General features: G+C 47.3%; 1 protein-coding gene across 9 annotated transcripts in view; it reads left to right on the forward strand.

The window, feature by feature from the left end:
* L1CAM (L1 cell adhesion molecule) overlaps positions 1 to 13,898 on the forward strand; it is a 100,218-nt gene that overhangs the window by 23,336 nt on the left and 62,984 nt on the right. For all 9 annotated transcript variants that reach the window (XM_081177185.1, XM_081177187.1, XM_081177188.1 and 6 more), the window contains exon 2: positions 3,649 to 3,836. In XM_081177185.1, coding sequence (XP_081033311.1) covers positions 3,649 to 3,836 — 188 coding nt within the window. The remainder of the gene's footprint in view (positions 1 to 3,648; positions 3,837 to 13,898) is intronic.

Raw genomic sequence — 13,898 nt, forward strand, 5'->3', positions numbered from 1 at the left:
AGCAGTCACTATGAGCTGCCCAAGGGGGGAGGCTGGCAGCAATGGCCATGGAGATGCCATGGAGGGGCAACAAGATACTCTTTCACAGTTGCCCCTGCTGCTCAGGACAAGTACCAGCTCCCTGAACTTGGCACTTGCAGGGGAAATAGGGATATTCCGGGATCAAATCAGAAGCCAGGATGGCTTTCGAAATTCTGGCACTGTCCCCGGAGAATTACTTGGAGCACATGCCACCAGGCATCTAGGTGGTCACTGCAATGGGAGGACGGTGGGCCTGATGGGCCTTTGACCTGATCTAGCAGGAATCTCTTACATTCTTAAGAAATGCCAGCACCCATTTACAAACATGTGCATGTGTCTTTGCTTTGTTGTCTGCATTGTTCTGCTGGTCAGGAGGGCACTCCTACTGTCCTCTTGCACTTGATATCCATTCAGAGAGAAGCCAAGGAAGGGTACCAGGTCACATCACTCATCAGAATGTTGCAGATAAGTCAGCATAAGTTTCCTGCTTGGCAGGGGGTTGGACTCGATGGCCCTTGTGGTCTCTTCCAACTCTATGATTCTATGATTCTATGATTCTAATGGTCATTTGTCTTGGTTTCACCTTGGGTAGTTTTAGCAGTGCCTGGAACGGAAAAACTGTGCACCGCTCAAGCAGTGGATTGGATTGTAGAATCTGGAATGGGTCCCACAGTGCACTCCAGGCATATACAGGGAAGCTAAACGTGCCCAGTTGATGTCGCCAGACCATACTGTGACAATCTGCACGTTCTGAGGTCACCCCTGGAACAGGAAGAAGTTGATGTTTCATTTCTAGCTTGCTGTGCTGGAGGTCTCTGAGCGTTCAACACCCACATCTCATGTGATCTGAGGCTTCTGGCACGGCATAGTGCAAGACAGATGATAACATTGTCCTGCCCGCCATGTTGGAGGGCTCTGGACACACAATGCAGCATCTAACACAATTTTGTTTTTTCTCCTAAATTTATTTCATTTAGAAGTAAAATAAAACCAAGCACAATCTAGGGATGTCCCTGAAGCCCAATTAGGCCATTCTGCAAACTGGTTCCAGGGCTGGTTCAGATGTCATCCTACCCTAGCCAGTGCTCTAGCTTTTGGCCCAAATTCCATTTGCCAGGAAATTTGTCTCCATCCTCATATTCTGTAATCTAGATTTGCAGAAATTCAGTGCTAGATCACATATTTATGCATGCCTAAAGTCCCAGGTTCTGTCCTCGTCATCACCAACTAAAGGGTTGGAGATGCTCTGGGCTGGAAAAAGCTACTGCATCAAATCTTGAAGAGCTTCTGTGAGTACACAAGACTTGGGCCTATGCTCTGACTCATTGTGAAGCAGCTCTTTATGGCCAACAGAGAAATGAACAGCTATTCTCCTCATGTGTTATGGCAGTGTGGAAATACCACCCCAAAAACGTATTTGTGAGTCAGTGGGGTACATGCTGGAATGTATGCATTAGATTCACTGTGGCTGATCCTCTGGTTTTTGGGGTGTGGCTGTTGGTGCTGGCCTCGAAGCACCCTCCTGTATGGAGGGCTGGTTGTAAGGGTGCTGGCAGCCCACAGAGTGCTTCTGTTGTATAGATTTTATCTTCAGTGGAACCATGCCTTGTGTACATGGGCAAAGTCTGGCCTTCATGGGGGGGGGGGTTAAAATTGGGGGAAGTGGTGAAAAAAAAAGCCACAAGCACACGTCTTCTGAAAAATGTCAAGAAGTTCTGAGCTTTCTGTCACACTGGCAGCACCTATCATCCATGACCACTAGGCATGCTAAACTGGGGCTGGTGGTAGGGCCATAGTCTCCTCATCCATGCTTTAAAGTGACCAGGAAGGCTAGCTCTGGATAGCGCTAAATAGAGAGGCATAAGCCTAATATTTATTACCTGGGCAGGGAGCAAATTTAGACGCGATCTCAGTGGTGTCTCTAAATGAACCCTTTTACTTCCTTCCATATACTGTACACAAGTGGCTGCCATTCATTCATCTGGGTCATGGGGACGCAGCTGTGAAGAAGGCAAAGCCTGCCCTTCACCCCTTGATTGGCAGAACCTGCTTTCACATATATCACCTGTCAGAATTACAGGATTTTAGCTAGTAATATCAGAACAATCAGATGTGGACCTGACACATAGGACTGTTCAGTCAGTCAGTGATGTGAAGGAGCATTACAAAATGAGACGGAAGTACTAGCATTATAATTAGGAAAACTGATTGAATATTCTCCACATCTGAATGCACTCCTGGCGTCATGCTGATTAAGAGCATGAGCTGGGAAGTCTCTGTCTCAAATGTTTGCATCTCCTGTGAATCCATTAGATAACGTTAGGCTGGGCCTGCACAACTTACGTCCGACCAAACCAGATGCAAGCCATGTCTTTTGGCCTGGCGGGCTGTTTAGAAAATGTTAATGTTTATGCAACTCCAGGCAGGCAGCAAAGCCAGGTTTGTTCAGCCTACCAGTGGGGGACCATGTGTGGCTGATAAGCTCTGTGTTTGACTCAGAAGATCAGAAGTTCTACAGGCTTCTCTTAGGCAAACTCCTTCATCTGGAAGATTTTAATAGGCTTGTTATAAAAAAACAGATTCTGTAAGGTACACCCACCTGCACACCCACCATGCTCCATGGAGAGTTCAGTTTCTTGGGATTCCTTTGGTTCTCCTGGTGGTATTTGTCTGGACTTTGCCCAATGTACAATGCAAGTGATGCAGCTAAAAACCAGGAAAATCTCTATCTCTGGCACATCCATATCTTGACATCAGTAGAACCTCTGGAGCTACTGAACATGAGGTTGTAATGCATTGCACAGTTTGCTTGCTTAAAAAAAATTCTTCCATTCATCAGAAATATCTGTTAGGGGAGAAGGGCAGGAGATGTATGGAAATTGACAATCAGTGGATAAAGAGCACAGCATCAGTGTGAACTATTAGAATTCTGCCTTTCCATGTATCTATTTATCTTTCCATTTATAATAATATATTCTTATCTCTCTGCTTTCTTTCCATCCTCTGCACTCTCTCTCTCTCTCTCTCTCTCTCCCTCTGTCTCTCCCACCCTCCCTACTTTGCTATCTCCATCCATCAACCCACTATTCTTCCCCATCCACCATCGCCTCTCTCTTTCTCTTTCAGCCGCCAACCCCCATAAACCTTTCCTCACTCACCCGCCCCCCACCCGCTCTGCCTTCTCGTGACCCACCCTCCCTTCCTGAACAAAAGGGCCCCTCCCCTTTCCTTTCTGCCTCGAAAATACACGGCACCCTAGGCCAAGACCTGCTACATCTTGCCTTGACTTCGATTTCGGGATCGCCCTTCTTTCCTTCTCTCTTTAGTAATCCTGCTTTGTTGGTGGGGGCGGTCTGGGACTGGGGATGCTGGGCTGGTGGTTCACCCACTTGTACACACAGCATGCTCCTCCAACAAGTTGGAGTGAAGGCTGATGGAAATAAATAAACGCAGAAGGCATCATTAACTCCCTCTCCTCTCCAGCTCCTTTTTGCTGCGTGTGCTGTTGTCCTTGGGGGAAAGGATGTTTTGTGGGGGAGGGGGACAATGATGATTACACAGGGTTTCTTCCCTTTTTTCTTTACACTAACGGTCTCTTTCTCTCTCCCTCCCTCTTTCCTCCCACAGCCACAAGCCACAGTGGGGGGTGCATGCTGCTTGCTCCCCTTTTGCTGCGCCACTGCCCAGAGTTGGAGAGAGGCCCTGGCCAGGGGTGCCAGGTGAAATGGCTTCAATGCTGACTGGTTTGCTGATGCTCTGGCCGTTGGTTCTGCTCCTCTGTGATCCAGCAGCGTCCATCGAGTTCCCCAAAGGATGTGAGTAGTGATGGCATCAGTATCTTTCCCCCTGCGTGTGGCTTTGGAAAGTGGTAGGGTGGGGTTTACTACTGCTGCTTGTGGCATGTTTCCCGAATGTGAGAGCTTGTGATGATGGTGATGCATTCTGGCCATGTTTTGTTGTGTCAGAACATGTGGTTGGTTCTTTTCAGACAGTTTGCATTTGTATTTCTTTTACAATTCTTGTTGGTTTCTCAGAGCCCTGTTCCAGGCATTTATCTCTGATTTTATATTATCACATAAACTTGGGTAATAGTGCCTCCCAGCGCTCAGTCTGCCTGCCATCCTTTCCCTAAACCTTTGGTGCAGCAGAGAGCAATTCCATCTGGAAACTGGGAGGGAGGGGTAGGTAGGTAAGAGAGATGGGGGACCTGCATCGTGTTGCTGGTTGGAGCTCCCTAAATGCCCCGCCCCCTAGAAACTGCATAGAGAAATAGTACTACTCCTGCCTGCTTGAGGAAAGTACTAGTGCCTTGCGACACCAGCAGTCATTAATCCAATCCTCACCCTCATCTCAGACCTATTTGGATGGTTAGCACCCAACATGCTTCACACTAATGAAAGGGGCAAGTTTTGCCAATTGTAACAGGTTTGAGAATGAATGTAAGTCTATAGAGATGTGCATCACTTAAGGTGTGGATGTGCAGAGCTTGCAGAAATGGAGACAGAAAGGGAAGGAAGCATGAGCCAACGAAAAGAAAGGTGGAGCTATACCCAGCTGATGATTCTGGCACTCACCTACACCTTGCCTTTATGACCACATTTCTGTACATATTATACATTTTGTGAGTCATTAAATATATCATCTAATTTCTATAGTGCTTTCAGTGTGCAAACAACTTCACAGCGCTTCCTTCTGCCAGCCTCAGAACCTCCCTGTTGAGATGGACTGCACATACAATTCCATGATTTGGACAGAAATGTGGGCCTAAGATAGCAACTTTAGCGCAACCATCCAGGTGTCTATGGCTGTGATGGAAGTTGACCCCTGGCCTTCTAGATCCAAATCCACAAATCCTTTTACTTGATCACATTGCCATTACTGACACAGTTTCTTCAGGCATCTTTGTGCGTTGACTACAGTTTGATGAGTTTAGGAGTTATCAGCCCCTCCTCCTTGTCCCTTCCCTGCTGAGGCCAATGCTTCTTTTGACACTGGCTTGCTTGCTTGTTGCAAAACGGATTGCATGGAACTCTGCTTACCGGCAATTTCAGCACCAAGGACATCTCCTGAGGCCTGGGAGGCAGGCATAGAAGAGCTGTCCTTTCAGCACTGTTGTGCAAAGGAAGCAGGCATTAGATCAGTGATTCCCAAAGTGGGCAATACCCCCCCCCCCCGTGTGTGTGTGCTGGAACGATCCAGGGGGGCAGTAGTAGCCTCAGATGCAATTGGGGGGCATTGAATAAAAAATGGGTGGTGGTGGTGGAAGCATAAAGAAAGAAGAGAGGACAAGAAAATTTTGAAAAACCGTTCGTACATGTTTCATCTGTTGTGTAATGACGCTTACTGCCAGGTCAGTCACTGTTGTGGGACGGCAACAATGCCTCCCCTGGGTCCGGAGGTCATGCTGGAGATGAGGGGTTTTCCCAGTCATGGGTGAACCCTTTTTGGCTTCACCCAGGCTCAGGAAGTCGATTGCAGCTTGTCTGCCTATTTGGCCACTGGCAGGCAAGCTGTGGTGCTGGTCTTGCCCCTAAGCCGTCGGGGGGGGGCACTGAGTAATATTTTTTTCCTGAAAAGGGGGCAGTAGGCCAAATATGTTTGGGAGCCTCTGGGTTAGATTATCAAGAAGAGGGCAGAAGAAAGAGGACCTGTGTTTCCAATCCAGCGTCCCAGCCCCTTCCCCATCCCTAAGAGGTGGACGTCAGTAGGTCTGCAGAATTTATTTTATTTATTTCATGAAATTTATACACCACGTGATTGTAAAAGAAACCTCAAACACATAAAACAAATCAAGAAAAAATTACAATACTTTAAAACATCCTCCCCCTCCCAACCGCCCCCCCAAGTGTAGAATGGAAGCAGCGCCTTCCATCTGGCCAGGTGCATGGTGGAAGCTCTTCATATTCTTGGAGCCAAACTAGACCTGATGGTGGCAGCCCCATTTGTTCGGGTTGGGGTCTGTTCCAATCATATACATATATGCTATGAGGGCTGGGCTGGGGAGCTTTTCTTTTAGTGCAAAAGGGGGGTGCCGGTAAGAGGATGGGCAAACCTTCTCAGTGCCCCTTACTTATCTCCCTGCAGCCCACAGGTGGGGAGCTACTGGCCTGCAGGCCGAGTGTGGCCCATGGTGGTCTCCCCATTCAGCCCACAGCCTCCCTCCCCACTGCACAGTGATTAATAATAAAACCAGCTTCCAATTGGGGACAATGGAAACCTGATTTCAAGCCTGATTTCCATGCGTTTTGGGGAGAGGATCATGTCTGGGGAAGGGCTAGGGTTAACCCTTCCCTCCCTTTGCACTGGGACGCCCCATTACCAGCACCAGAAATTGTCCCTACATGGCAATGAGGCTTGAAAGCAGTCAGACAGTATCAGCCTCTCTTTCTCCCACTGAGCTGTTTTCGGGTAACTGGAATGAATTGGACAAGAAAAGAGCCTTTAAGGAAACAACCATGGACAGGTGTTCTCTTTTTGCTGCTTTTTAAAAAATAAAAAATACAGGACCCTTCAATTTTGTATTTGATTAGGGGAGACCTGGATCTAAACTAATGGCTCTCCTGCTGTCCCATTTACTTTGTCCCTTGGCTTAAGTGCTTTTGTGAGTGAAAAGGGAAGAATGGCATTTTTCTTTTCTACAGAGATGATTGTGTGGCTTATGCTGTTCTCTCAAGCCTAATTCTTACCGGGGTGGAAAACCTTGGTTTGGGCTGTAGAATGCAGGTGGGGACTCACAATGAAATCTCCGCACCCCACCCAAAAACCCAGTTGCACGTGGAAAACTAGCATGTCAGGGAGATGAGGCAGAATTCAGCTAAGTTGTTGTATGCATGGAAAAAAGGTCCACTCATGCAACTCCCTCTCTGCCCCCACCCTCTAAATCTGCTCGGGGGGGGGGGGTTGGGGAAAAACCTAGAACAAATTTAGAGGGTGCATGGAAGGAAGGAGAGCGGGGAAGTCCTGTGGTATGAGCAGACCTCATTCCACACAGGCACAAGCGTGAGTTCAAGGTTAGCATTCTCCCTGACCTACTAGTTTTCTGTGTGAGAGGATTATTTATTTTTGCATGGAGAAGCATTTAGTCCAAGAAGCCCTGGTCTGTAGTTTAAATTTCTAATGACTGAATGTTCCTTCATACAAAGAATTGAAAAATCCTCCCTCGCATGGTAGTTCACTATGTGGAATATATTTTTGTGTATGGAGGAATGTGACTTCAGCACCTGCAATATGAAGTTTGGATCTCAGACAAAGGTGCACCTCTTTGATGGCGACTGGGCCTCAGCTGCCCTGGTCTTGTGTTATGGGTAGATAGGGACAGATGAGGAACCTGCATGGGAAACGGTTTCTATGTCTTGGTTGCTGGGACTCTCAGATGTGCGCTGGATGCACAGCCACCCTTTTCAAAAGCCTTGTGAAAAGCACTGCCGTTTGAGTGAAGGTCACGAGGGTTGAGTGTGTGGAGGGGGGGGGGTGTTTCCTCTCTGTGTCCTGAGCTATGTGGTGAATTGCTTCCCAGTGTGACGGTCCCTCTGCCATCCTTTCTCCTGTAGGCTTGGTTCTGTGGCCAATGGGGCTTCTGTGGGAAAAGGAGAGGATGGCTCCAAGTGTGAGTGAGATGAAGAATCAACCCAGCAGCAGAAACACCTCTGCAGAAGACAGCCCAGCCTGAGAGATGGGTTTAGGAATGGGGAGAGTCACAGGCCCACACAGAGGGGGGAAGGCAGCTGGGTACTCTTGCCCCAGGCCACAGAGGGCTGTTATGCCAAGAATGCCCCGTGCCTCCCAGCCGACTGAGGACTTAATGGGCAAAATGACCAAGAGTGAAATGCCCATGTCTGTCCTTATGCACTGCTAGGCTTTGATAGTAAAATCTGGACTAGCGTTACTGCATACTAGCACGTAGCCTCAGTTCAGATTAGGTGCTGCTGCCATGTTGGCAAGTCTCATGAATAAGACTCCTGCTCCGGGCCTCAGAAAAGCTCTGCATGGGTTTGGTAGGCAGCATCTGTGACCAGCACGATCACCCATTGGGAAGGAGGCTACAGAGCTGGGGCTGAATTTGTCACTGAGGACAAATGCCAAGACATCCATTGTGTGTCCATTATGGGCTGCTGTTTCTGTAGAATCTACAATAACAATGTGGACTGTTAGAAGTGGTGGTGGTGGTGGTGGTGAGCTGCCCACTTGGTGGCATTTCTTATTGGGCCATATTTGGGTGAGAGAACAGGAGTGTTTTCACAAGCTCTTCTGGGGCAGAAGTCAGAATTACTTGCTCACCCTCCATTCCAGACATGGCTGAATTCGATTTCAGGGCTTCACGTTCTAGTTTACTAAGAATAGGCAGGATTTAAATTCCAACCTTTCAAAGCCTTTTGCTTCATGTGCTATGACTGGAGCTGTTCTCTTCCCTTCTCCAAGGAATTCACACAAAACTGATCTCAGTCCTATCAACACTCCTGTCTTTAGACATTCCTTTCCTGCCAGTTGTGCCTTCCATGTCAGGCGACTGCTTTTTCAGTCCAGATATTTACTTGCAGGAAAGTCAGGCTCAACTAATGCCAAACGTGTTGCTGAGTTCAAATGATCTCTCCACTGCGTTACTCATTGTCTATGAAATGAACTGCTTTGTCAAAGGCAGGAAATTATTTTTGGCTCCGCATAATTTGTTCTTTGCAAATCCACATTGGATTCTTGCATGCTTTACAAATCAATTGTTTCCTGATTTTCCTCTGACAACTTCAGAGGGAGCGGTGTTAAACTAACAGGATTTATAATTTGTTTCCCTGGCCGCTTTGCCCTCCTCTCTCCTGCCAGAGCTGTTGAGCCTCCTCAAAGGGGTTGCAAGTGTTCCTGGGATTTCTGTAACTAATTCCTTCTACACCCAAGGGTGCAGTTCCTCGGGATCCACTGACTTGCTTTCATTCACAGTTGAAAAGCTACATTACTGTGCAGCCAGATAGCAGCTTTAGAAGGAAACCTCTGCTCTAGGGACCCTTTCAGGGCAAGGAGGAACACTGTGCTTTTTCTTAGTTCTTTATCAGCTATCCCTTTTCGCATATAATAAAATGTGATGATGCTGCAAGTAGTGGGAGACAGCAATTTTTAAACAAACCAACACTGTAGGTTGAAATCACGTAAGTGCTGGCGATGGAGAGGGGAGGGAGGAAACAAAGAATTGAAAGACTGTGTTGGTGTAGATAGGTGGGGACTCATGATACCCTCTCAGTGATGTTCACAGCCTGATTCATACATAACCAGAGTTCAACAATCTGTGGTTTACCACAAGTGTGGGGAACCTGTAGCCCTCTACAGGTAGCTGATGGGAGTTATAGTTTAGCAAAAACTGGAGGGCCATAGTTTTTCCACATCCAGCTTACTGGGAATGAGCAAGTCTGCTGGTCTGCCATTCAGTTTGCTCCTGCTCCCTTTTTCTGTGCCAGGAGGAAGCAGAGCAGAGCACTGACTTTCTTGGCATTGTGTGCAAACTGGCACTTGTGGTTAATTTCTGTCCAAACAAATCATGGGATCAAGCCAAGAAGAAGCTGGTTCCTGCCGTGTGCCTCGAGAGAAACTAACCATGAGCTCTGGTTTGCACAGGGCTCTGCTCTATTTCCTCTTGGTCTGGCAAAGGAAGGAGGAGCAGGCACAAATGTGAGCAGTGGGCACCAGCTTGCTTGCTCATTTCAGTAAGACCAAGTTTGTTTCATTCTGGCTTACCATTATGTGCAAACTGGGAAACAGTATACGATTCAATGGGTTAAGAATATAAGTTATGAGCCAAGAAATTCTGAGTTTCATCTCGGTCATAAACTTACAAGGTAGCCCTAGGCAAGCTGTTCCCTCTAAGTCTCAGCCCCATCTGTAAAGAGGAGAAAGCAACAGTGGCCTACTTTACAGGGCTGTAAAGATAATGTTTGGGAACTGCTTTGAATAGTCCAGCCTGTAAGTATATGGCATTTTTGTATTATCATTATTTCCCTGCCTACTAGTATGCAACAGCTGTGATTGCTGGGGGAAACTGAACAGTGACTTGGATAAAAGATTTGATTGCTCATTATTTCACTGCATCAGAAGCACTTTCTGGACCCTTGTAATCTCTAGGGGATTCAGCAATGACTGCACGGCCCTTAAGCAGTAAACCCCAGTGTATGGAAAGTCTGTTGACATCACTTTCACAGTCCAATTCTAGGACCCAAAGTAAGTCCCACTGAAACAGCAGATGTAATAAGAACACAGGAGCATCACAGGAGCAGATCCAGGTAATCCCTGAAAAGGGCTGGGAGGATGAGAAGGTCTGAAAAGACATAAGAATAACTATCAGGTGAGCTTTCCTGGGGGCAGCATTCCAGAGACAGGGTGCCACCACCAAAAGGGCCCTGCTTTCAGCCACTGGAAGCAGCTGGAGAAGGTTAAGAAATGCATCCCTGAAAGGATGCCTGGTCAGTGCAAGATTTCCAATATATTATAAAGATGTGGTTCTTCATTAGTAGATTGGGGCAAATTCAGGTTATGCAATTAAGGTGGGTTGGGGCTCCTTCACAATAGACCTACTTCCAAAAAGAATAGCATTTTTTTTCATCATGGAAAGTGATTATTTCACATGGCATCATATATTCTCCTCAAACAAATTGAAGCGAGTGCTTAATAAACAGCATATAACCTCCCCACAAACATTGTGCAAACAAATCAGGATGACTACTCAGTAAACAGGTCACATGCAACCAACGCTAGTATAATGTTACTCCCGTGGGATGTAATTTAAAAATCTCAATCAGGGCCCCACAATGGTTGGCTGTCCGTGTTAACCAAGCCAAACATTGTGATCGCTGGTCCCTGTCCTTCCTTTGCTTGTCTGACTCCAGCTCTGCCCAAGTCCTCAGGACACCTCTACTGAGGGGCGGCCAAAGACACCTCCCCACCCGCCTGCCTTTGCTGTGGGAAGTAGAGGCATGGAGCTTCCTGGTCTGGCTCCTAAGCAGCCTCTGCCATCCTTTCCTGCTCCAGAGGAGGAAAAGGAGGGGGCTTGTGAGTATGGTCTTGAAGTCCACTGGGCATCTTGGCAATGCCTCAGGCAAATGACCTTGGGGATGGGGACCGGGGTTATGCTGCAAGGGTCTTGGTGATCCGCACCCATCTGTGCCATCTTCAGGGGTTGGGAGGAAGGCCCGGGCTCAACATGCCTTGCCAGAGATAGCAGTGACACATATTCACCATAGCAGGTGTGGTGAAAAAAAATTGGAGCTGGGCAAATCCCCACCATCTATGCAAAGCACATTTAAATATGTGACACCCACCCACCTCACCAAATCCTGGGAACTGTAGTTTGTTAAGAATGCTGAGTATTGTAGTTCTGTGACAAGAAAACTACATTTCCTGGGAATCTGCTGGAAGCCATACTTTAAAGGATCACACAGAGCTGCCCCAGGCGCTGGTTTTGTCTCACCATTTTTGTGACCTTTTCTTTTTGAATCCCAAAGGTGACCTTGCAAAAATGTACTGAATTGTTTTACGTGGGCTGCCCATTATTTTCATTGTTGCAATGACCCGCCATGCTTTCCTGGGCCAGCTCCACACTTCCCCTTCGCCAGGCAGTGCAGGCTCACCCGGTATCTGCAGCCACTCCTGGCTTTCAGATCAATGGACCCACACTTTACATTTTTGGATGCACGCCTTAACAACAAAATGTAATGTGTGAAAAGCTTTTTTGTTTTATTATTATTTTATTATTTATACCACGCCCATCTGGCTGGGTTTCCCCAGCCACTCTTGTCGGCTGCATCTGAGTACTTACTGTTTTTTGATATACAAGGTGTTGGGAGGGGACAATCATTCCATACTCATTGCAATAGCTCAATACCTGCTGTTAAGGGAAGAGTGGTATCTTCTTCCTTAGTTTGCATACTCTAACATGTCACAGTCCCAAACCGGGATGTGTGTCTTCTGGGCCATGCTCCAGAGCAAGTCATGTGACCTGTGTGAGAGTGTGGAGCTTCAAAATGCACTTCTTGGGTACCATGAAGTACTCTGGGTACTCTTGGGTACCATGAAGTACTTGGGTACTCTTGTGGATTATTGGCTACAGTGCTTTCATATGTTTTTAGACACTGTGCTCTCACATGTTTTTGGGTGCCATGGTCTCGCGTGACAGCAAGGAACCAAAAATGGGATGTCCCAATTTAACCAGCGCAGTTGAGGGGTATGAAGAGCGAGTGTGGTTAAGGCAGAAGTTGCAAGACAGAGGTTGGGGGTCTTTGGCCCTCCAGATGATGATGATGATGATGATGACCACTGGCTATGCTTTCTGGAGAGCACACAAGTCCCCTCATCTCTGTTTCAAGAGTAAGGCAGGGCTGTCCCCGCAGGGTGGATGTAGGCCTGGGTTTGATGAACTCAGTGCCTTCTGAATGGGACAGAGGAGAACAATATGTCTCTCTCAACTTTTTTTTCCAACTGAAAAGGCTGCAATTGGGGACAACAGAAATTGGGGAGTGGGGGTTGAGGGTGAAGAATATGCTTAATTCCCACTGCTTTTCTGCTCAAAATTACCTCAAGCTTCCCAGTGCTTTCCTTCTTACATTGAAAAAATATATGTACTTTTTATCGTGCTGTCATGATGATGATTTGTGGTCATGCTTGCCTCCAATGTAATTATATGTGATCCTGCTTTCAATACCCTTTGTGCCTGCAAATGTTTTTCAGTGCAGATACCGCTCCATTTCCATTTCCATGTCCTGTAACTTCTTTTTGAAATCCTGGAACTTTTAATACCAGAAATGATCCATTTTCTCTTCTGTCCTGCTTTTGTTGCTCTATAATGCAGTAACATCGTCATTATTAATTTACACCCTGCCTTTTTCCCTGATGGGACTCCAGACATCGTGGAAGCACTGCAGAGCAACTAATAAAGCAGAATGGCATGTGGACAGTCCATTCTAAATCCACTGGTAGAACACATATGCAAAACAAAAACACCTTGCACTGGGCTAGGAGGTTGACTAGTATGAACTCTAGGCTACCTGCAACTTGCTTCTTGCAGGTCTAATGTGTGAGAATGTTTGGCGCTACTTGTGTGGAGATGAGACTCTGACAACCCTGCTCTTCCTTTAATTAATTTTCTGCCCTCAAGGAAGCTCACTGCTATTGAATACAAATTAAAACAATCCAGAATTCAATTAGAATCCAAACAATAAAACGACAACAGAGAAGCAGAACTAAAAGCCCCAAGTGGCCCCAGCAGAACTAATCTGGTCTTCCTCAGAGGCCCTGTGGAATAAAAAGCTCTTGGCCAAGTGATGGAAAGCCCAAGGTGTAGCCAGCTTGATGGCCCTTTAGTGCAGGTGAGGATGCCCCTGGTCTACAACTCCCAACACCCCTCACCACTGGTCATGCCAGCAACATCTAGAGGACACCAGGTTGTGGAAGGCTGGCCTATAGCGAGGAGAAGCCCTTGAGTCATCCCTGCAGACTCTGAACCAACAGAACTCACATTCAATAGGATTTTGAATGCAGATGCCCCCCCCCTCAACTCCTGGCACCTGCAGGTTAAAAGGATTGTGGATAGCAGAGCTGGGAAATTTCTTTGCCTAAGGGGGACATTAGATGCAACTGGGGGCTTCACTGGGGCCCCAAGCAGAGCCAGTGGGACCCATAGCATTGATGGATCATTGGGGGGGCGAGGGGGCAGGGGCAGCCAGAACGGCGGGGCACCAGCAGAGCAGGGCACCTGTCTCTCCAGTTCTTCCAGCCAAGTTCTTCCCAAGTGGAATCCTTTCCCCAGCAACGGGAGACCCAGTCCAAGACTCCTGCTGGGCCGCAGCCCCATGATACCAGGCCAGTATGTTTTGCAATCATGTTTTGCAAATGAGTTGCAAAGCACA

This window comes from Podarcis bocagei (assembly GCF_964188305.1).
Source record: "Podarcis bocagei genome assembly, chromosome: 17".
Lineage (NCBI taxonomy): Eukaryota > Metazoa > Chordata > Lepidosauria > Squamata > Lacertidae > Podarcis > Podarcis bocagei.